General features: G+C 41.2%; 1 protein-coding gene across 1 annotated transcript in view; it reads right to left on the minus strand.

The window, feature by feature from the left end:
• The window catches only part of LOC135235089 (copine-5-like), a 225,068-nt gene that overhangs the window by 65,828 nt on the left and 136,081 nt on the right, over nucleotides 1-23,159 (minus strand). Inside the window, exons 10-11 of the mRNA XM_064300284.1 lie at nucleotides 6,026-6,129; nucleotides 201-269 (exon numbers count right to left, since the gene is read on the minus strand). Of these exons, the coding sequence (XP_064156354.1) occupies nucleotides 201-269; nucleotides 6,026-6,129 (173 nt within the window). The remainder of the gene's footprint in view (nucleotides 1-200; nucleotides 270-6,025; nucleotides 6,130-23,159) is intronic.

Raw genomic sequence — 23,159 nt, forward strand, 5'->3', positions numbered from 1 at the left:
TGTTGGGGGTGGGGTACTGGGGTGAATGGTGTGCAGTTTGGTGGGGGTGGGTTCTGGGTGAATGTGTGTGCAGGGGGGGGGGGTATGGGGTGAATGGTGGTGCAGTTTAGTGGGGTGGTGTACGGCGGTGAGGGAGTCAGTCTGTTCGGCTGGGGTACTGGGGTGAATGCCGTGTCAGCAGGTGGAGAGGTGAAGCTTACCTGTCGAAGTCTCCATTGCAGAGCGCCCGGACGGGGATGGAGAAAGCCTGCCACACAGGGTTCACGTGTCTTCACCACACTCTGTCTATCAATAACCTACTCACAGAGACAAGATATAGAAACACATACCACACGCTGCAGACCACACACACACCTCATACACAACAGCACATACACTCATACACACACAAACACACACACACACACACACACACACACACACACACACTCGTACACACACACACACACACATACACACATACACACACACACACACACGCACATACACTCATACACACACACACACACGCACACACATACACTCATACACACACATGCACATACAGGCGCACACATACGCTTACACACACGCACAGAAATCATGCACACACACACCTACACACACGCATGCACGCACACAAGCAAGTGCACACACACACTCATATACACACACGCACGCCTACCTACACACACGTGCACCTACACACACACATGCAAACACACACACATGCGCGCACATACATACACACACGCACACACATACAATCTTATACACACAAACACATGCACACACACATTCACACACATGCACACATGCAAACACACACACACGCGCGCGCGCGCATGCACACACACACATACACACACATGCGCACAAACACACACATATGCAGTGTGTTTCCCTCTCTGTGAGCAGGTTCACTATCTGCACACACGCAGCACATACACACACACACACATGCACGCACACATTCAAATACAGACACACACATGAACGCACACACACATTATGCTATATGTAACTCTTCTCTGCCAGTAGCAATTGGAAAACAAGACTTAAGAATTTTCAACAAATCATGTTGCCATGTCTAATCATGTCTAATCAAAATGTTTAATCAAAAATGTAGAAAATTACCTACCCGCTAAGGGTGGGCGACATGGCCTAAAAATAATATCACAATATCTAAAATGTTTTTCCCATAAGGATATGCATGACAATATGAAAAAATGCTCAAAAATATTACTACTTCAAGAAGTTTTATTCACGACTGCAGGGGGTTGTTTTATATACAGTAAAATATAAAAATAGAACAACTGCCTGCTTTCAAGCTACTAAGGCTATGTTTTCCCTTCAATTTAAGTAACCCCTGAGAAAAAAATGAGTTGCGTATAATCAGCCGAAGTGTTTCCATAACATGATTGTAAGGAACCTTTAAGGTCAGATCTACTAAGCCTTTTGCAGCTGGTTTCGTGTGCAGATATGACACCAGAATCATGTCTCATGCAGGCGCATGGAGCTGGGAGCACAGTATGTGCATCATCTGCATGAGTCACCCCAAGGTGCACTTCTCTCCTTAATGCTTATGCAGGAGGAGGAGGTATTGAAATAACATATGTAACTGTAGCAACACTAAGAAGTGCCTGAAGTTTCAAAAAATCAGTGGGCAGTTTCTGCAAGTAAAAAAAAAAAAAGAGTGAATGCATTGATAGGCTGGTGGATTTAATTTCTTTTGGCCATCACAGAAAGACCTTTTTTCTGCCTTTAACATCAGGCCCTTATTCCCTATTCCCAAGTGTTGTTATGCCTGGCGAAACACTCCCCCATTTTAAGGTTGCCAACCTATGTCATTTAGTAAAATTTAACAGTAATATTTTCATATTTTGACAAGCTCCAAGCATTCTACAGCATTTCTTGGGTAGATTTTTATTGGTTATTTTAAGCCATTTCTATGGCTGATGAATTTTTTTTTGTTTTCTGGCCTACTCCTAAGAGTATTCCTGTCCTCCATCCAGAAACCAAAGTGTTTCCTTTTTTCTTTTGTTATTATCGTTTTTCTCAATTTTTAAAATGCGATTGGCCTACTTTGCAAAAGCTAGACTATATCAAGGGGATTTAGAGATTGTTGATATGTAAAATATAGAGGACAGACGTGCTTGACTCAAAATAGACTGTATATAAGACAGTCTTAAATAGCACAGCAGCAAATAAATCGTACACCAAGGGCTAAAACGCATACTTCTTTGCTGCTTTGTGTCTAAAATATATAGCCTAATATCGTATGAGAGTGGATATTTTTCTGCAGGTGATATGTAACCACAATATCCATCTGAGAGGCTTTATGCATCTCTCCTAAAGATCTCCCTCACCTTAGGGAAATAGGATATTTGACATGAGTGACTAACTTCAGTTTGAATCACAAGTTGTTTTACGCAACCAGGCACAGAATTTATTTAACGGTTTATTTTTAACCTACATTGCGTCAAAAGCAGTCTTACCGGTATTTCCATTAACGATATAACATCGCACACCCCCCCACTATCGGCAGGCGTTTTTAAGGTGTCTAAAGGGTTGCAGCGTTTCCGAAGCAGAAATGATTCGATGCAGGTCTGACGCGCACGCACAGCACACCGCAGCCCTCTGCACCTTCGTCTCAGCGAGAGGGAGCCCTGTCTGTGCTCTCTCCCTCCCGTGCAGCAGTGAGGCCTGTGTTCCTCTCACCCTTTCACCGGGGCCAAATCAGTAAGGATGCAAATTAACAAAGCCCTCCCGATCGCTGGGAGGCGGCTGCAGACCTCAGGGCCGTGAAGTGAGTTGAATCTCCATGCCGTCCACACAGAGTTACAAAGGACAGATCATACACGGCTAACTGCAGGCAACATCAAATATTCATAATGGTGTCACAGTGTCAACAGGGCAGAGAGAGAGAGAGAGAGGTGACAGAACATGAGAAATAAATCAGCCAAAACATGAACACTGAACTGAGCCTCTGCCAAATTACACAGGAGAGAAGACGTATGGCTAATGTGGGCTGAGCCCAGCCAAGCATATTAGCACACATGCTGTGTATACACCACGGCACACACAAACAGGGTGAAAGGTGATATCTTTACATCAGGCCTCACTACAGTCTCCTACAGGGAAACAGGTGAGGACGGGGGCATCGAGATACCGCTGCAAAACTGCTGCTCATTTGCTATTATATTTTGTTGGACCGTGTCTGGGAAGGAGAGCTAGTCATGGGGTTGATTAGGCCTGCTCATTCATTCCCCGGCAGTGGGCTGGTTGCTGTGATACAGCTGGTGGAGTGCTATGATACAATCAGCGGGTTGCTATGACACAGTCAGCAGGGTTGCTAAGATACAGTCAGTAGGTTGCTGTGATACAGTCAGCAGGTTTCTAAGATACAGTCAGTAGGTTGCTGTGATACAGTCAGCGGGCTGCTATGATACAATCAGAGGATTGCTATTGCAGAATTCAAACAAATGACTAATAACTGACCTTTCCGTGCTAAAATTAATTTACCGTTTCATTCATCTAATCTGGTGTGGTTGTCACACCTGACATATAATGACTGTCTAGAATTTCATTCTAAATATGGCCTGTGTGGGAAATGAAAGGAAAAGGAAAAATCCACTATATTAAGACCAATGAACCGCCCAAAGCTTGACTGTACAAAAGTTGGAAGACTGCAATAAAACTGAGTAAACACAAAACACATTTTATTTCATTTATTTAATGAAAAAAGTTATCAAACACCCATTAACCAATTAACCAAATTTAATTGATAATTGTATTCAGCTGACTGAACACAGCCAGGCTTGATTGCAGCCAGCCGTTTTGAAACTCACTCCTACTGAACCATGCCATTACAGTCAAGTAGTCACCACAAAGTTTCTATAAGCACACTAAGCCACAATCAAAGGAACTTCCAGAAAAAATTTGAAAAAAAAGTTGTTGAAATAAAATATCAGTCTGAAATGGGTTACAAAGCCATTTCTAAGGCTCTGTGACTTTAGTGAACTACAGTGAGGGCCATTATCTCAAAATGAAGAACACTTGGAGCAGCCTGCCAAAATTTCTCCAAGGGCACAGCATCAACTCATCCAGGAAGTCACAAAAGATCTCAGAAAGAACTGCAGGCCTCTCTAGCCGCAGCTGAAGTCAGTGTTCATGACTCCACAATAAGAAAGAGATTGGGGCAAAAATTGGATTCATGGGAGAGTAGCAAGGCAGGAATCCAGTGCTAACCAAGTGAAACATCAATGCTAGTCTCATAGTTGCCAAAAATAACCTGGCTGATCCCCAAGTCTTTGGGATAATGGACAGATGAGTCAAAAGAGAAACTTTTCAGATGACACTGGTCCCATTATGTCTTCTGTAATGCAAATACAGCATTTCACAGTGAGAACAGCATACCAGCAGTCCAACATGGTGGTGGTAGTGTGAGCTACTGTATATGCACCTGAGATACTGAATGTGCACCTGAGATACTGAATGTGCACCTGGGGTATATGCACCTGAGATACTGAATGTGCACCTGAGATACTGAATGTGCACCTGGGGTATATGCACCTGAGATACTGAATGTGCACCTGAGGTATATGCACCTGAGATACTGTTTGTGCACCTGAGGTATATGCACCTGAGATACTGAATGTGCACCGGAGATACCGAATGTGCATCTGGGGTATATGCACCTGAGATACTGAATGTGCACCTGGGGTATATGCACCTGCGATACTGTTTGTGCACCTGAGGTATATGCGCCTGAGATACTGAATGTGCACCTGAGATACCGAATGTGCACCTGAGATACTGAATGTGCACCTGGGGTATATGCACCTGAGATACTGTTTGTGCACCTGGGGTATATGTACCTGAGGTACTGAAAGTGCACCTGGGGTATATGCACCTGAGATACTGAATGTGCACCTGGGGTATATGCACCTGAGATACTGAAAGTGCACCTGGGGTATATGCACCTGAGATACTGTTTGTGCACCTGGGGTATATGCACCTGAGATACTGAATGTGCACCTGAGATACTGTATGTGCACCTGGGGTATGCGCACCTTCACTTCAGATACAATCGTTTGACTCTGAAATGATCTAAATTGCCAAATGAAAATGTGGCTCAGAAGAAACAATGGGCCCAGGCAAAAGCTGAAGCACGCATCTTACAAGCCACTATTTAATTTGGGCATTTAGGATACGAAAAGGAAACAAAAATAAGCCCTGTTCACTGGAAATAGACATATACAGTTAATGGGAATAATTGTGTAATTTATTTCCAGAGTGAAAATGTGTTGTCTTTGCAATGATCACACTGGTTTTACTCAACTGTTATATTTGTTGATCAAGTAAATGAAACACAAACATGCAGAGAACATTGAGTCTTTGCGGTTATTTTTGCATATATCATAAATATTTTAAAAGTGTTGGGTTTAATAGCATTCACTTTAGAAGCTGGCCAAATTAGGCTATCAATGGCACCACTACTCAGTGCTATATATCCATATAAATATACACGCTTGGTTAATTCTGTTGTAAGCCAAATAACGATGACAAAGAAGGAAATGAGACAGAAGCACAGAAGAGCTCTTAGTGCTGGCGTGAACAGTAGCAACACCGCACGTTTTGGGTCATACCCATTTAGAGAACTACGAATGTGCTGATTAGATTCTAGGTTTAAATGACAGAAGTGTATAATATTTACCACTGAACAGTAATGGGCTACCACATGTGCTGAAGTCAAAACATTTATTAAAACACACTATTTTAATTTGGCTTTGTATTATTCACTGAACGTAAAGAACCAAAATTGCCATAAACTGACATTGGTTTGAAAAAATCAGTATTACATGCAAACTCATGTCATCCACTGATAAAATCCACTGAAGTGTAATTCCATATGCTGGCCTATAGGTGTTCCTTATTTTTATTGCACTCGCTCCATACAAGCAAAGGCTGTGCAGTTAAAACTATATTTTAGTGGCGTCTCTGATCTTTGGCCAGGCTAAGAGGAAAAGCAGAAGAAACTCACGTTCCATCCTCGTTGCTCCTGTAAAACACCATAAACGGGTCTGACTTCCCGAAGAAGTCCTTCTTGTCCAACTTGTTGGCGCAGAACTGCATGGTGGCACTATCCTGGAGGAGAGAGACCAGAGTCACAAATCAAATCGCAGAGAGACCAGATTCACCAATCAAATCGCAGAGAGACCAGATTCACCAACCAAATCTCATCACTGGCAGTGATGTTGGTCAGCCGGCAGGGGACGGAGTTAACCTCATTGTCCTCCTTTCTTTAAATATCTCAGATTGGGGCAAAGATTTGTGGATGATATTCTCTGGATTTTCCAGGCCCCTAAAGGTCTGTTAATGGAATTTCCTGCATATCCAAATGAATGTCATTATCTTCACTATTAGTATTACAATACATTTTCTAGACATTCTCATAAAAAGAGAAGGCAAGGCTGCTGATCTATAAAGAAAGCTGACTGACAGGTGTTAATTTTTACATTTTTTCTCATGCCATCCCACACATTTAAAAAAAAGCCTGGCCATGGGTCAGCATACCTGCACCCACAGAATATGCAGCAACCCAACAGATCGTGAGAAAAGAACAAATTAACTTGAAAACAGATTTAGGCAGAAAGGGAACCCTGAAAAGGGAATTAGCACCACCAGAAATAAGTACGAAACACAGGAAGTCTCTTTCAAAAGCCCAAAACCCCCTCAAAAGCCACCTTCCACTAACTGCTTCCTACAATATTCACCTCTAAGAAAAGAATTTTGAGAAAATCTTGAGACAGTACCGGCATGTGATCAGCACAGACACACAACTTCACAATATTTTCAAGAACCCGCTAGAGTTTTATATATATATATATATATATATATATATCAGATGTACTGCCTGCAATCACCCACATACAGGAAAAATTGAAAAATTGAAAGGGACCATCACAAGTACACAAAATAATGTCATTTATTTGATCACTCATCCACGTGGCCTGGTTTATGTGGGCAAAACAAGGAGAGCACTAAACATGGGCAGCAGAAGACAGAAGTGCCATGAGAATGGACGTTATGCACAATCCAGGTGCATTACCCTTCAGGTGAAGATATTTCCTCCTCAAGATGCCCATGCATAGAACAGGTAAAGGTAAAGAGAACCAACATCTAAGGAGGGAAATTTACTACATTTACACCTTGCAGACACCGCACCCTAAGGGATTGAACCAAGAAAATGAACATATATCTTTTTCGCAGATGGTGGGAAAACGTATGCTTTCATTTTTAATGTAATAATTAAAATGTTTAGTGCACTGTATATGGTTTACTGCACGTGCCTATGTCATCATAACCTTTATTTAATTCTCAGAGGTACAATTGAGGGCCAGGCCCTCATTTTCAATGTAGCCAAGATTACAAAAACATTTAAGACACAATAGGTATAATAAAAGATCACAGAATATAGCAACAGTAAAACCAACATAGTATATAATAATAATAACTAGAATAAAATAAAATAAAATATAATTAAAAAATAAAATAAAGAACAGATAAGATCAAAAACAGGTACAATCATCAATGTATATTGATGATTGGTGTTACCTGTGATTATCTTGCACATTATTATTATAGAATTCTATGGAGGGATACTGTTTAACTACTTTAACCTATACCAGTTTGCCTCCATATGTTATGTCATATGCCTGGATTGATCAGATATCAGGTGACCTATACCAGGTGACCTACTAGTCTAAATATATCGGTGGGGACTAGGGTACTTAGACCTGAGTTAGTGAGAGTTGACAAAGATCAACCATGGCTCAGAATGTTGTTTGATGTTTGATGCCAAAATCAGATTTTATATGAAGTTCTGGTATGCAGGCTCTACTTCAGCTCTAATCTCAGTGTATTGGTAAAATTTACAAATTGGCTTTAAATGAAGTTTGTTTGGTTGAATTCCCTCCCTCACCACCTAATGTTGTGTGTGGCGAGTGTCCCGGTACAAAATGGCGGTGGTTCATGTTTGAGATACTTTCAGATCAGGAGATGAAGGGAGCTATATAAATGCAGTCCATTATCATTTTCATCAGGATTTCCCTGCTAACGTTGTCTGTGATTAGATATAAAACAGCAGCGGGTTCACGGAATGAAACACGTTCTGCATGTGAATGAGTGCGTACAGTAAACTGGTCCCAGCTCTTCTCATTACGCCAAGCAGCCAGCAGCAGGTCATTCTCATTAAGTGCGTACAGCAGCGCAGAAGCAGGGGATCTTCAGACGCACATAAAGGCACAGACAGATCAGATCTTCAGACGCACATAAGGGCACAGACAGATCAGATCTTCAGATGCACATAAGGGCACAGCCAGATCAGATCTTCAGACACACAAGGGCACAGACAGCCTTGGATTCACATAAAGGCACAGACAGATCAGATCTTCAGACGTACATAAGGGCACAGACAGATCAGATCTTCAGAGGGACATAAGGGCACAGACAGCCTTGGATTCCGTGAGACACGCATATGATTTAAATGCATAATATCCTGCATATTATTATGAGACTGGGGGCAGGGAGATGGGACACTAACGCTGACAGTTTTACTTAGAGGATGCGCAGTGAAGGAAGTGCAGTCATTATGAGGTGTTTAGATGGCTGGTTTTGCAGATGAAATGGATGATTGCGCAGACACGGAGATGGCCTCCTGATCCTGTACCCCCAGCCATCAGGGTACTGGTGGTACAGGAAGCTATGGGAGTGTGAGAGCAGTGTCTGTCAGTGCAGCACTGCTGATAAATAACACTGGGGCTTATACTCACGCCAGGCACACCATCCATTCTGCAAACACATCAGCAGTGAAGATAAACAGGCAATGCAGCACTTTCTATCTTAAGCAACAAAGAGCTCTCTCCAATTCTCTTTATCTCTCAATCATCTCTATTTTTATCTCTCTCACATTCTCTCTGTATATCTTTCTTGGTCACTTTTTCTCTTTTACTCGCTCTCTTTCCATCTCTCTCAAAAAAGTAACAAAAAAAAGGTTTTTTTACGAGTTTTTAAACGTCTCGTCGTGCTTGAATTTGAGCCCACATCTCCACAACCATGATGATCTGTTATGGATTTTATGATTTTCAGGATCAACATCAAAATTTTCCTCTGACACCAAAAATGGATAATTGAATCCAACACTGCAGGTGGCCCAGAAACTTCAGCAAGCAGCCAATGATGGGCAGACTGCTAATGAAGGGGCGGAGCAATGGGGCCAGCCATTGCCTCTGACCCACATGGACCCGCACTGTGGCATGCCACACAGGTTTCAGGCAGGAGCCCAGCTCACAACAAAATATCTCTTTTGAGCGGAAAATAAATCTTGCATTCAAATAAATTTGATTTTATTGCCAGTGACATATGCTAATAACACTTTTTACAGAAACACTATCACAAAAATGCTTTACAGGAAAACAGAAAAACAAAAAAATTAGGAAAGACCCAGCCTGATCCTCTAAAAATAGAAAGTGAGGTAAAACTCCCCAGTGGTGAGAAAAAAAACATGCAAGCAGTGGTAAACAAAAACTAAACTCTGTGGGGACAAAATCTAAATAGGATCCCACGAGTCCATTTTAAAAGATATGAAAACCCCACGACTGAAAGCTATCCCCTCACAAAACTGAAAACCGGGCAAGCAGCTGTGGGGAAGAGCAGCTGTGTGGGGAAATGAATTTATATCCATCTAAATGGGGAATGCAGATGAAATGAAAAGCTATTAAATTCCCAAAACATGGCCGCTCTGGTGTCTGGTGATGGGCCTACTCTCACCAATACACATTCATCAATCCCACTGTAGTGTACAAGTATTACCCTTCGCTTAGGGCTACCAAGGAGACGTAAGAACACCTTCTTGAGAATTTAGATCAGGAAAAGTGATGTCTGTGAAGGGGATGACAAACACGAATTTCCAAACCCTGTAAAACGCCACTATATCTTGGTTAGTCAAGCAGGGAGAACCTAGACTGTGCATTCCTTCCACTCACACACGACTTGTCCATACCCATGCAGGTATGTGGAGAACATGCTAACTCCACACAGATTGAACGTGAACCTGGGACCTCCTGACGTGAGGTGACGGTGCTATCCACTTCACCACCCCCCAATGGACAAGCTGGACAGTCTGGGAATCTAAGCAGGTGCCAAGCCATACAAATGAGGCAAGCAAGGCACTGCTGCTGGGTGGCCCATCCTGGTAAGGCACAGTTCTGTGCCCGACGGTCTGGTATTGACTCTGGGCCATGCCAATGCTGGCTGGTAAGGCACTGTTCTGTGCCCCATGGTCTGGTATGGACTCAGGGCCATGCCAATGCCGGCAGCACTGAAGGGTAACACACAGCTGCCTCTTTAGGTAGCTGCACTTAGCATGCCATGCTGCAAAGTGTTCAGACCAATGTGCAGAGATGCTGGGGGTTTTAACCCCCCACTGAATGCCACAGATAAATATACACATGAAATGTGCAGCAGTTGATCACAAAGAACAAATGCACATGAAAGAGGATTACAGGAAAACCGCCATCATTCACACTCTACAATCCAGCTGTACAATGGTCTTTGGGAATATGCAATACAACCACCTATATTTCCTGACAATTATACTCCAGGGGCATTGTAGTCGAGTCCTGTAATTCTCTTAAGTACTACTATTGAACAGCTGGTGCCCACAATAAGCCTGCAACAATAATTCTTCATGTAAAACCAAACCAATAACCTCCTTGAGGTAGATTGATACACATGCTCCCCACAAATCTTTATTAGGTATAGTCCAAATCCCAGAAGCAGCAGTGGTGATAAATCTGGTGTATGAAAGTTGTGTGGTGCTCAGCATTTCCCTTGTCCCTGCCACTGTTTTCCTTCCTTAATCTCACCCGGAGCAAAGCTGTTATTTGGCAGTGTCAGCCTGGCCCTTATCTGAAAAAACACATAATGCTGGAAACCTCGGCTCCTGGGCCTGAAATAGCTCTATGCCACACTTGCTGGTCTCACTCACGGATCCATCGCCACTGGAGCTTTTCCCCTTTTGTTCCTGAACATGTGTTCCCACCCTCCCTCACTAGCATAGAAGGCCATTCAGATAGCACCATGGGGGTCAAACCTGGCCCACTGTATTCATAGCCTTTTTTTAGCACTAAGAAAAGTGTTGTTCAAAAAATCGAGCAACTTCCAGGTCTGTATCTGCACAATGTTCAGCCAGGAGGTAGAACTAATCAGTGAAATCAGCCAGTTCACAAGGAAAGGCATAACAGGACTTTTATTTTCTGACCCCAGGAGGTTCCACCTCTGCTGCAATGTCTGAAAGAGGCACTAATTTTTATATTTATGTCATTTCTATATTTGCTCATGCAGTGTGCAGTGCTCCATTATCTTTATAATTGTTTTTTTTTCAAATATTTCAGTGTTTTGTATCTGAAAGAGAAGTGACTGTAAAGGAAAAATTTCCCGCCCACCTCCCCCTTTCTCTAGAATAAAAATAGAATTGATGTTGAAATCCTTTAAAGACCAGAGTGTGAGTTCTGCTGTGGATGGAAACCAGTCAGAAAAAGTCAGATTTCTCAACAGTCCCTGTTAAGTGGGGTTAGAATAATCAACAGGCACAGGCTGATCAGACTCTTAACATCTGCATTTCCTGAATGGATGAGAAAACATTTGCACCCAGCCTAGCTTTGTTTATCACACTGTTGCTTGTATTTAACCTGTTCAGTTTGAATTTTGTTATCTGTCTGATTGTCTTTTTAAACATCCTGGAATATTCCAGAAAATATTGTAATGACTTTTTAGAAGCTTCTGATTGGTGAATTGTCAAAATTAGGAGTAAATTGGCAGTTAATTGGCACCTGTGGTACCATGACCATCAATTGTATGCAAATATAAAAATTTTGGGACCATACAGACACCGCATCGTTCAGGAAGGAGGCACAAATTAACTCAGGGCTGAACGAACTTTGGTCCGAAAGGTTCAACTGAACCCCAAGACAACAACAAAGGAACTGGTGAAGGAGTTGAAGGCATCAGTATCTACATCCACCATTAACAGAATCCTACATCGCCATGGCCTGAAAGGCTGTCGCGCAAGGAAAAAGTCCCATATCCAAGATCAGCATAAAAAGCCAGAATGAAGTTTACAGGTGATCACCAGGATGAAGACCGAGCCTTTTGGAGGAGTGTTCTCAGGTCAGATGAAACTAAAATGTGAGCTGTTTGGCCATAATTATCAGTGTTATGTATGGAGGAAAGAGGGGGAGGCTTTAAAGAACACCATCTCAACTGTGAAGCATGGGGGTGGCAGAATCATGTTGTTGGGGTGCTTTGCTAGAAAAGGGACTGGGGCACTTCAGAAAATAGATGGCATCATGTGGACAGATGATTATCTAAAAATACTGAAGCAACACCTCAAGACACCCGCTAGAAAGTTAAAACTTGGTCGCAACTGGGTCTTCCAGCAGGACAATGATCCTAAGCAGACCTCCAAAGTTGTAACAAAATGACCTCCAAAGTTGTGACAAAAAAAGACAACAGAGTGAAAGTATTGGAGTGGCCATAACGAAGCCCTGACCTGAATCCCATAAAACATTTGTGGACTGAACAGAAAAAGTGTGTCCGAGCAAGGAAGCCAACAAACCTGACAGAGGTACACCAGTTCTGTCAGGAGGAATGGGCAAAAATTCCGGAAAAGTATTGTGAGAAGCTTGTGGAAGGCTACCCCAAGCGTTTGATTCAAGTTAAGCAATAAAAAGGCAATGCCACAAAATACTAAGAAAGTGTATGCAAACGTTTGACCCACTGAAAGTCTGATATAGTAAATAAAAGCTTAAATAAAGCTTTGAATAAATAAAATAAATAAATGAAAATACCTCTTATGGAAATGAAGTAGATGCCCTAATTTACTTAACACAGGAAATGTATGGCAACATGAAATGTGTGGAGTTCTGAAAAACTGAGTTTGAATGTCTTTAGCCTAGGTGCATGTAAACGTTTGGCCTCAACTGTAGAAACCTTTTTGCATAAAACCGAATCTAGATTATGAAGTAGGTAGATATTACCAAAAATAAATATAAAGATTACAGCACAATGTGTTCCCCATAACCCTATTCTTAAATTCACTGAACTAACTATATTAGGGCAACCGCATGGCTTGCTCTGTGCTGATTAATGTCAATGTTATTTCACTGCAGATATTTCCAAGTGGTGAAATGAGCTAACAGATTAAATATGGACTCCTGAGACACCTGCCATTTTAAACTCAGATGGTTACACTTCACCTGCACCTATTCAGTTAAAATATATGCTCCACTTGCCCCAATTCCTCTCTCTACAAAACGCTATGTGTAGAGAATAATCACTCATTTGAATCTAGACTTAACTACCAGCTTGACGAACCAGGCACCTGTCTTCCCTTTTTCTGAATAGCTATACTAGCTAGATCACAGTTATAACTTGTAGCATGTCACTATGAACTAAAATCGAGGTTTCAGTCCTCCCCACTGACATTGCATACTTCAAAACAGCAAACTCCAACACTTCAGCTAACCTGGTGTGGCTGAGATCTTCATCAAAGGATTCGAATAAAATATCCAGGATATTCCCTGACAGACATTGGAAAATGGGCATGGTCACAAATGACTGGTCTCCTTTTTGAAAGAACAGATGTAAGCTACCCTCCATGTAGACTATGGTATTATTGAACTCTATACATTCAAAAGTATTGGGTCAGTGACAATTTTGTTGTTTTGGCTCCGTACACTAACACGTTCGATTTGAAATAAGACAATGAATATGAATAAAGTACAGACTATCAGCTTTAATTTGAGGGTATTCACATAAATAACAGGTCATAGGTGTAGGAAACCATTTTTATATATAGTCCCTTCATTTTAGGGGTGCTCTTCACAAGATAAAAGCACAGTAAACAATCAAAAACAGATCATAAATTACAGGATATTATATTATCCAAAACTAGCACAGTTCCGTTTGCCAGAGATCAAACACTCACAATCTAGTGACTCACCAGAGACTACAAAGTAGGTGAATTAAAAAGAATGATAAATATCCAAACAAAAACCTGCACTTATAAATTCATTACAGAATGATTTTACGGCCATCTGGGCACACTGAGTGTCAGAAGCCCAGACTGACCACTGGAAAGATAAATGACCTGCAGTATAGTTGAGCAATAAGGCACGACAGGCCGTGCTGTATGGTGGACACAGTCACGGCTAAAGGGCGTTGTTAGGCGCAGCGCAAAGCAAAAGTGGATTGAAGGACAGTTTCGTATTCAGTGAAGAGCACATACAGATGGCAGGGCAGATATTGGCCTCTGACAGGCCAGAAAGAGACAGAAGGACCCGGGAGATTGTTTAACCGGGAGCTCAAAGCCCAGTGCACTCTGCCCTTCAGACAGCCTGAGTTTGAGACCCTCAGTCAGCTGCCCATGTAAAGCAGGGTAATCAGCCTGTTATCACCACTTCCAATGGGTAATAACACGCTAATAGTACTTTAAATCAGGAATTCATAAGAAATACGAGTCTGTTTATCACCCCATAGCAGATGGGCATTTTGCAGATGATTCATCACAAGGCCAAACCACCACCCCCCCACCCCTCACCCCCCACCCCAGGAAAACTTTATCTGTCCCATAGCTGTTGTTTACCACCCACTACACTCTACTGCAATGGGGCAACCTAGGCCAACATGTGGGAGCAGTACAACTCTACCACTGCTGAGGGGCCATTCCTGTACCCTCTGACAGACCTGCCCCCGCCACCACCGTGGGCTTGAAAATGGAGTCCTGTTTGTGAATGGCGTCCTGTCTGTAAATGGAATCCTGTTTGTTCTACACAACAAACAATATTGGCTATCATAGCTCACACAAATGAAACAACATAACATAACCTAACATAATGCTGAGAACAGACAATGCTCACCAATTTTCCCAACTAAATTAAAACTGGAAAACAAAAGCTTGGAATAAAAAATTATTTTATGCTTCCTAAATTATTTTATGCAACTTGGACTAAGTAGCCAGCCAGCTGTATGAATGAAACTAATATGAATGAAACTAATGTGGCTATGTTGCTGGCTACACCATGTTGGTAAAAGAGTTATGTTAATGTTTTATGGCCTTGTAATCATGTAGCTGTCAACAATGAAACAATATTATGTTGGGTTTGCATGTGAAATATTAGAGAATGCATTTAAATGAAATACAAATGACCTTCCCAAAAAGATTATAAAGATCATACAGCTGTATGGGCTGCATGGTAACAGTGTTAGCTCTATCAATAGCTGCAGATGGACAGCACTAGTTAGCTTAGCTGCTACCTGATCTACTCTAATCCACCTCTAGCGAGCGAATTAGTCAAGCATCATATGTCAATTTAACTTGTTTTCCATTAGCATCGCTGGGCTATGTCAACACAGGGTTCTTGGTGATGCAGACACCATCGTCCACCACCTTGCCCCCAGCCGGGCATCTTAACCCTTTGAAGAGTTGGTTTATTGGAATGTTTTTCAAAATTATAAGTCAGTGTTCTAGAATGCCATTTCTTTTGATTAGCTGTAGTGATTGTTATATCAGCATTAGAATGGTCAGTTAAGAACATTCTTATCTCATATGCGATCCGGGCAGAAAATATCTGATTATTCCTATATAATGGGGCTTCAAAATGCAGTTATCAGCCCTCCCCTGCACGCACAGTGTTGGGGACGAGGGAGGTAGGGGGAGTTTACTGTGTACAGAAAGACCTTCCAGATAATTACCTGATAAACCTATAAAGAAACTCAACTAAATCCACAATGCTCATATTTATGATTCATGATAATTTGATTCAATTAAAAACCCACTGTGTTCAGTTACATGGACTTTTGTTGCATATTCTGGGCTGCAGTCTGTCCCCACAAGGGCAGGCTGGCTCTTGAAAAAAATATACCATAAGACTAGTCTATATCAGAAACTGAGGCACATAACCTTTCATATCACACCTTCAATGAAATGCTCTACTGCATTAATGAAATTAATTCACTTCAATAGTTATTTAAAGGAATGAGATCAGTGGATAATTAAATTAAAGAATCTCTCACTCTATCCCCTTCCATGCTCTCTTTCCCTTCATCTCCCATCTCTCTCCACATGGTTTTTCCTGCATTGAAATTGAAAGTGTTTCAAGCCGCCTAAGAAGACTATAGGAGAAATCACGCAAAAAAAAACCTGCAAATCGATTAGAAATGGCACATGAATTTATTGTCTTAATAAGGTAATTGTGTTTTTAAAATATATTTCTTGGGCTTTTTCAGCTTTATTTGATAGAACAGTGTAGAGAGGCAGGAAGAATTAGGAGTAGAGAGAGGGAGAGACGTGCAACAAAGGTCGGCGATCGGATTCGAACCACCAACGTCGCTGCTCACATTGAGCATGTTGATAGAGCTCTACGGGCTGTGCCACTAGAGGCCCCAATAAGATAATTGTTGATTTATTTATGCCACATCTGGCTTTTAACATACAGAATAGCATGGTCTGTTGTGACATGCTGTCCATATTTACGCATTTTGCCCAATCAGAAAGCTAGCATGCTGTCAATCATGTTGGACACCCCCCATAAAGACCCTCTTTCACCTTGGATTTCAACAGACCGGCTTCTAGTGAATTTCTTACTTATTTAAGAAGGTGAAAAATGTTTATGTCACGGTTATTTTTCAGCTACTGTCATGTGTTTGTAAACAAATCTTAATGTGTATAATTTTAAACTACAATCTGTGAGCTATCAGTAGATATTAGTACTGACTGTCAAAGTTGTTGTGTGAAGCGAACATGACCCAGTAAAGCATGGCTGAGTGAGCTGGGGGCTCAGTTTCTTCATGTATTATATATACTTCACATGTAGCCGTAATCAACTGAAAACACACATGCAATTAAAACCATATAATTAGCCTACTGTAAGTAGCCTAATCTCACGTACTGTATGAGGTAACTCCAGTGTGATTTGAATAAAAATAACAGGGCTGGACCTTGCATTATCCTCATCTTTACCAGCACAGTGAGGAAACATGAACCATGATCACTAAACCTTTTTTCATTTGAAAAATGTGGTAACACTTTACAATAAGGTCACATGTTTTTAACTAATATAGTTATGTTAACATGAATTAATGATGTACAAATACAACAAAGCTGTACAGATTAATTTTCCAGTAGTAAGTAGTTAACAACTATATTAGCTAATGCCAATGTATGTGACCTTATTGAAAAGTGTTACCAAACATTGTACAACTGACCCCGCCCATCATAACAAATGACCTCGCCAGTGGGGTCTGTTGTTATGATGTAAGTGTTTAGTTTGAAGTCAAACTGGACCTTTCACATTTCCAATCAAGTTTAATAAACATCATCAATAGTTTACGAAGAGGCATAAGATATTCAGTTCAAAATCTTGTCATTGTTATTCAAGCTGTCTCTTAGCAATCCAGTAAAAGCAAAATATGTCACAATGGCCCCCTGCTCTCCCCTATATCTATAGATCATTATGTAATGTAATTGGACATAATTCCATGAAAATGTCTGAAATATGTACTAATGGGTTATGCAAATAGGCAATCTTTTCAAGATGGAATGAATGGGAAATGGTTCAGGATTTGACTATTTTATGCAAACACCCAAAATATGCGATAACCCATAATGCAATTAAGTGGATTACACTGTATTAACCCGCGCTGCCTTTGCATATCTGTGCAGACTGAATTGAGAAATTACATTCTGGAAAGCCTTTAATGTTGTGTAGGGTACAATTAACACCAATGACTAAAAGGATGGTGCAAGCATTTTTGAGCTAATGTATAAAATTATTTAAATACAGGTAACTGGCATTTGTGTGGATTCATTAATTTAAAAGATTAATTAATATTGTACAATTTTTAAATTTTGTCACGTTTAATTTTTTAAACCCTCCTGAAGACCAGAACTTTACATTGTAATTGTAGCTAAATAAAGTGAGATGACTCTGAGCTGACGGTGCCAGTGACAGTGCTGGTGACGTTGCCAGTGACAGTGCCAGTAACGGTGCCAGTGACAATGCCAGTGACGGTGCCAGTGGCACTGATGGTGCCAGTGATGGTGACGGTGCCAGTGCCAGTGATGGTGCCGGTGACAGTGCCAGTGACGGTGCCAGTGCCGGACCGACTGCAGCTGCTGTCACACAAAGTCAGCACCTACTGTAAGCCTTATTTAAATTCTGCTCCCTGACTACTCCCTCCTTCTCTCTCACACACTTTCTCTCTCCTCACTTCCCCCAATCCCTCCCCCTTTTTCTCAGACACAAATTTTCTTTTACCCTCTGTGTTTAGTCTCTTGTGAAATTGCAGCTTCATTGAAATGTATGACCTATAGATGCGAATTGATTTTAATGTTCAGTACAGGACTACGAAGTCATTCTAAAATTTGACATACTTTACTGGCAGGAAATAATTTATGAATAATTACATACAGAAATACATTTGAATATTTTTGCAGATTAATAAGTAAACGTTCTACATAACTTTGACTACAACAACAGCAATAACAATAATAAAAGAATAAAGAATTCTTATTCTTATTATTAGGCAAAAATAGCTTTCTCACTGTGCTCATTTTAAGCACATACTACAGAAATTTGTACACGCACAGTCACACACAAATGCTAAATATTGTACAGTATATACAGATGTGAATGCACACACAGTTAAGTACAAGCACACCCATGCACACACACATGCATGCACATGCGCACACACACACACACACTCAGGCTCACAGACAGACATACACACACACACACACACAAAAGGTAACCCCATCCACAGGATCTACACACAGCCTGCAGCCATAGAAAAGTAACCCAATCCACAGGACCTACACACAGCCTGCGGCCGTAGAAAAGCCATAGCCACGGTAGGAAAACATCACAGGCTGCTCACGCAAACAAATAAGTCAAACTGCAATTACACAGGGCCAGTGCCTTCAGTGAGTTATTACACATGCAAACATTATTCATGTTTATCATGTTTACCAACATGCAGTGAAGCACAGATAGTTCTGATGCCGGAGTGGTTTAGCGAGGCCTGGATTCCCACGGGCACGCTGGCTATGTTCCACCCTCCGGGGAGTCTCACTGCTTCCATTCCAGTTTTATTCATGAAGCAGAGAAAAGTAACCAGATGCATGGTGTATGTCATGATAATTTAATAGTTTTAACACTCTGACTAACTCGATAAAGGAGCAGAACACATTTCTATTGATATCATTTAAACATTAAAAAATTAACATCATCATTTGGCTACAAAGAAATGGAAATTAAAACTTTAATTAAAATAAATAAACTGCATTTCTGCACTCCGGTGTTATCTCAAGTGGTAAGGTAGACTGTGTTTATAAGCAGGTTTGTTTATGACCAGCATAAGCTGTTTTTTTTAATACTTTAGATTCGGGCATCTCTTTCTGAAAGCCTTCAGCCACACACATGATTTACCAGGTTGATTTTTACTCGACCCAGAGGGTGTTTAAATCTAATACTGCTCTCTGAAATTCTGATAACTGTGTCCCTGTAAAACATTTTAATACTGCCCTGCTTCCCTTGCATTCTCAGCTTGCTTTGATTGCTGAGAGTATTAAAAATGTTCCCTCTGCCTCAACAAATTGAAAATGAAACTAAGAGTAATAGCTGTCAATACATAGCCACTTCCAGAGATGTGAGAAATGGCCTCCAATTAAAATGCAGGGATCATAATTACTTTCCAGCTCTTCTGATGAATGATCACTGATATAACTGAAATGTTTATTCAAGAGAAAAAATCATTCATAAATTTGTCATAACTCTTATTCTTTGTTACATCTTTGTTCATTTCAGAATTTTTAAGTAGCCTTTTGTTGTCCAAAAGCATTATCAAGATATACGGCATATATGTGAGGCTCTCTCATGAACTGACAAGGGCTTTATATTCTTTCTAATCAAGTTCAAAAGGCATAAGCCCTACGTCACCCATTGCCCTAATTATGTACATACACAAGTCGGTTTAGGAGAGATATTATTCTTTTGAAATGTTAAAATGCTTCCAAAGGCTGCCACAGTTACTTTACAGTATACTGAACATGTATTCCACCTTGGATACCATAACAAAGCATGTTTACAGTGAGCTCAAAAGGTTAATTACCTATCAATATCGTTTAAATGAGATTGTCCATGCCAGTAATGTTGATCATTCAACTTCACTGCTTTTCAATTAAAAATATTTAATTCTTACATTCGATCCAAAAAGTCCACTGATTGAGTTTGCTAAAAAAAAGAAGGTGAAAATGACCAGAGTGCAGGCTGGGAGACCAGACTTAGATTGACTAAAACCATGACTAATCCTCATTTATTATATTTACAGAACTCTGAGACATTTACAGAATTCTCATTTACAGAACTCTCAGTCACATCTAGACACACCTCAGAAATGACTCAGCCCCTCTGTTCTAATTTTGTTTCAAGCTGATCTGCAACCTCTGAGCCTCTGTCAATTTGTTTTGAGGAGTTTGTGCTCTTCTGAAGCCTGCAGTTCACCCGGCAGCTTCTCATCATTCTGCAGTGCACTGGCCCCAGCGGTGCATCCACAGGCACACAGCTGGAGGAGGACCCTGCATGTGCGGCTTGTGCAGCCTGCGGAAAACTCTGGCTTAAACCAGTTCACAATCCCAGCTGGGCAATACCCCATCCCATGAGGCTGCTGGATGCAGTCAGCCCTGGCAAACTTCTGGATTGGATGAAAGAGGAAAGACAGCACTCCTTTTATTTATAAAATTTTATAAAACCATTTATTCAAATGTTCTGGCCTTACTGTCAGGCCTTTATCAGAATGCTTAGAAGTCTAAAAGGGATAGAATGTATATCATTCAGCTTAATTGGAGGCAGCTCAAGCTAATCAGCAGGGAAGGCCATCCTGCAGAGCCTATCCATACCAGAGCCTTAACAGATACCAGACTATGGAGCCTATCCACACCCTGAATCAGAACCTTAACAGATAACAGACCCTGGGTCCCATCCACTCACTGGAACAGAGTCTTAACAGATATCAGACAATGGGACCTATCCACACCATGAAACAGATCCTTAACAGATACCAGACTATGGGGCCCATCCACACCTTGAAACAGAGCCTTAACAGATACCAGACCATGGAGCCCAACCACACACTGAAACAGAGCCTTAACAGATACCAGACCATGGAGCCCATCCACACCCTGAAACAGAGCCTTAACAGATACCAGACCATGGGGCCTATCCACACACTGGAACAAAGCCTTAACAGATACCAGACCATGGGGCCCATCCAGACACTGGAACAGAGCCTTAACAGATATCAGACCATGGCGCCCATCCACACACTGGAACAGAGCCTTAACAGATACCAGACCATGGAGCCCATCCACACACTGGAACAGAGCCTTAACAGATACCAGACCACGGAGCCCATCCACACCCCAAAACACAGCCTTAACAGATACCAGACCATGGAGCCCATCCACACCCCAAAACAGAGCCTTAACAGATACCAGACCATGGAGCCCATCCACACCCCAAAACAGAGCCTTAACAGATACCAGACCATGGAGCCCATCCACACAATGGAACAGAGGCGAGGAAAGGAGGCAAGGAAAGGACTCACGGTCGGAGGAATCAAAGTGTGTTCAAGTCAGTACAGAGTTTTTGAGTGATTCGAGTTACTTTCTCAGAATTAACCGTAAACACACACACACACGCACACTTGGCCGAATATACTACAGTATTTACTTTTTATTTCTGCCTGCCTGGCTTGCGCTTGAGCCACTCAGTTGTATTGTATTGTAACAGTTGGAAAACACTGCTTTCCTCTTTCTAATGTTTTAGGTTCTGCATTTCAAATGTCTCGCTGCTAAAAGATGTATGCTCTTTATTCAGCACAATTCAACGGCTTCTTTCCCCCACAAAGCAAACTCTCACACGGTGTGAATTCACCCCAGTTCAATAAATATTTACACAGAATGGTAAATGGACTGCATTTATATAGTTGTACTTGACATAAAGACTTGCAGTGAAGTCAGTGAACATCATTTAATTGTTTAATATCAATTAAGTCAAATTTAATAGCCCTCAGCACTGTTTAAAAAGTTCAGTTATCACCAACATTGTCATTAACGTCATTATAAAGATCCACACAATATTATTTTTCCAAAAACCTTCTTTTACCAAACATACCATTTCCTGTTTCTGTTTGTCTCACTGCTATTTGCAGAGGGCATTAGTACATTATATACACTCTGTGAATCTTTCCACTTTCAGTAGGCTACTTTTTAAAAGTTTTTGTACTCATTGAGTCTTTTAGTACATTCAGTACGATCAGTACATTTTGTACGAGTATTCCGTTTGAACTTTCAGTAGATGAATAGAATGAAACAAACAAAAGACTAGTCAAACGCGCTTGCACTCCAGCACAGTCTACACGACTGATTTTGTATTGACGATTTAATGACATAGTATTCGCAACGCCTACAGTGCAAATATGAAGGAAAAAAAACATTTGTACAGTGATTGCAGTATGCCTGATGCTTTGCTCATTTTGTGAAATGCCTGGTCATTATGTCGCTGGTAGTACAGAGCATAGGGAAAATGTGAGTTACTCAGGGCAGCACACAAACCAATAGGGACGATGATGGGGAGTTCACGTCATTTGGCGAATTGAATCAGTACAGGAGCTGAAAGCTACATTCAGTACATACCATTGATAGTTCGGTATGTACACAGTTAAAAATGAATCATTCAAAAATATTTGTTCTTTCAATTCAGAACAATAGTAGTATCCTAGCTGAAGCATCCACTGGGAGCCTCCTCGCTCCTCCAAGGAGCACGTAACAGAATGTCCTTAAAGATGGCAAACCTCAATCGATTTTCCAGGTCAGGCAAAGACCAAGGAGATGAGGACGGACAAAATAAATAATTGGAATGAGCCCTTTGCGTCTGTGAACCTGGTACTGTCATTTTCAACATATATTCATGAAGCCCACAGTAGTCTGGAAGATTAATTCACAGGGAAAGAAGTCTGTAGAGGGGCAGGCTGAGAAATTCAGAGATGACAAA

Source organism: Anguilla rostrata, chromosome 11 (assembly GCF_018555375.3).
Source record: "Anguilla rostrata isolate EN2019 chromosome 11, ASM1855537v3, whole genome shotgun sequence".
Classification (NCBI taxonomy): domain Eukaryota; kingdom Metazoa; phylum Chordata; class Actinopteri; order Anguilliformes; family Anguillidae; genus Anguilla; species Anguilla rostrata.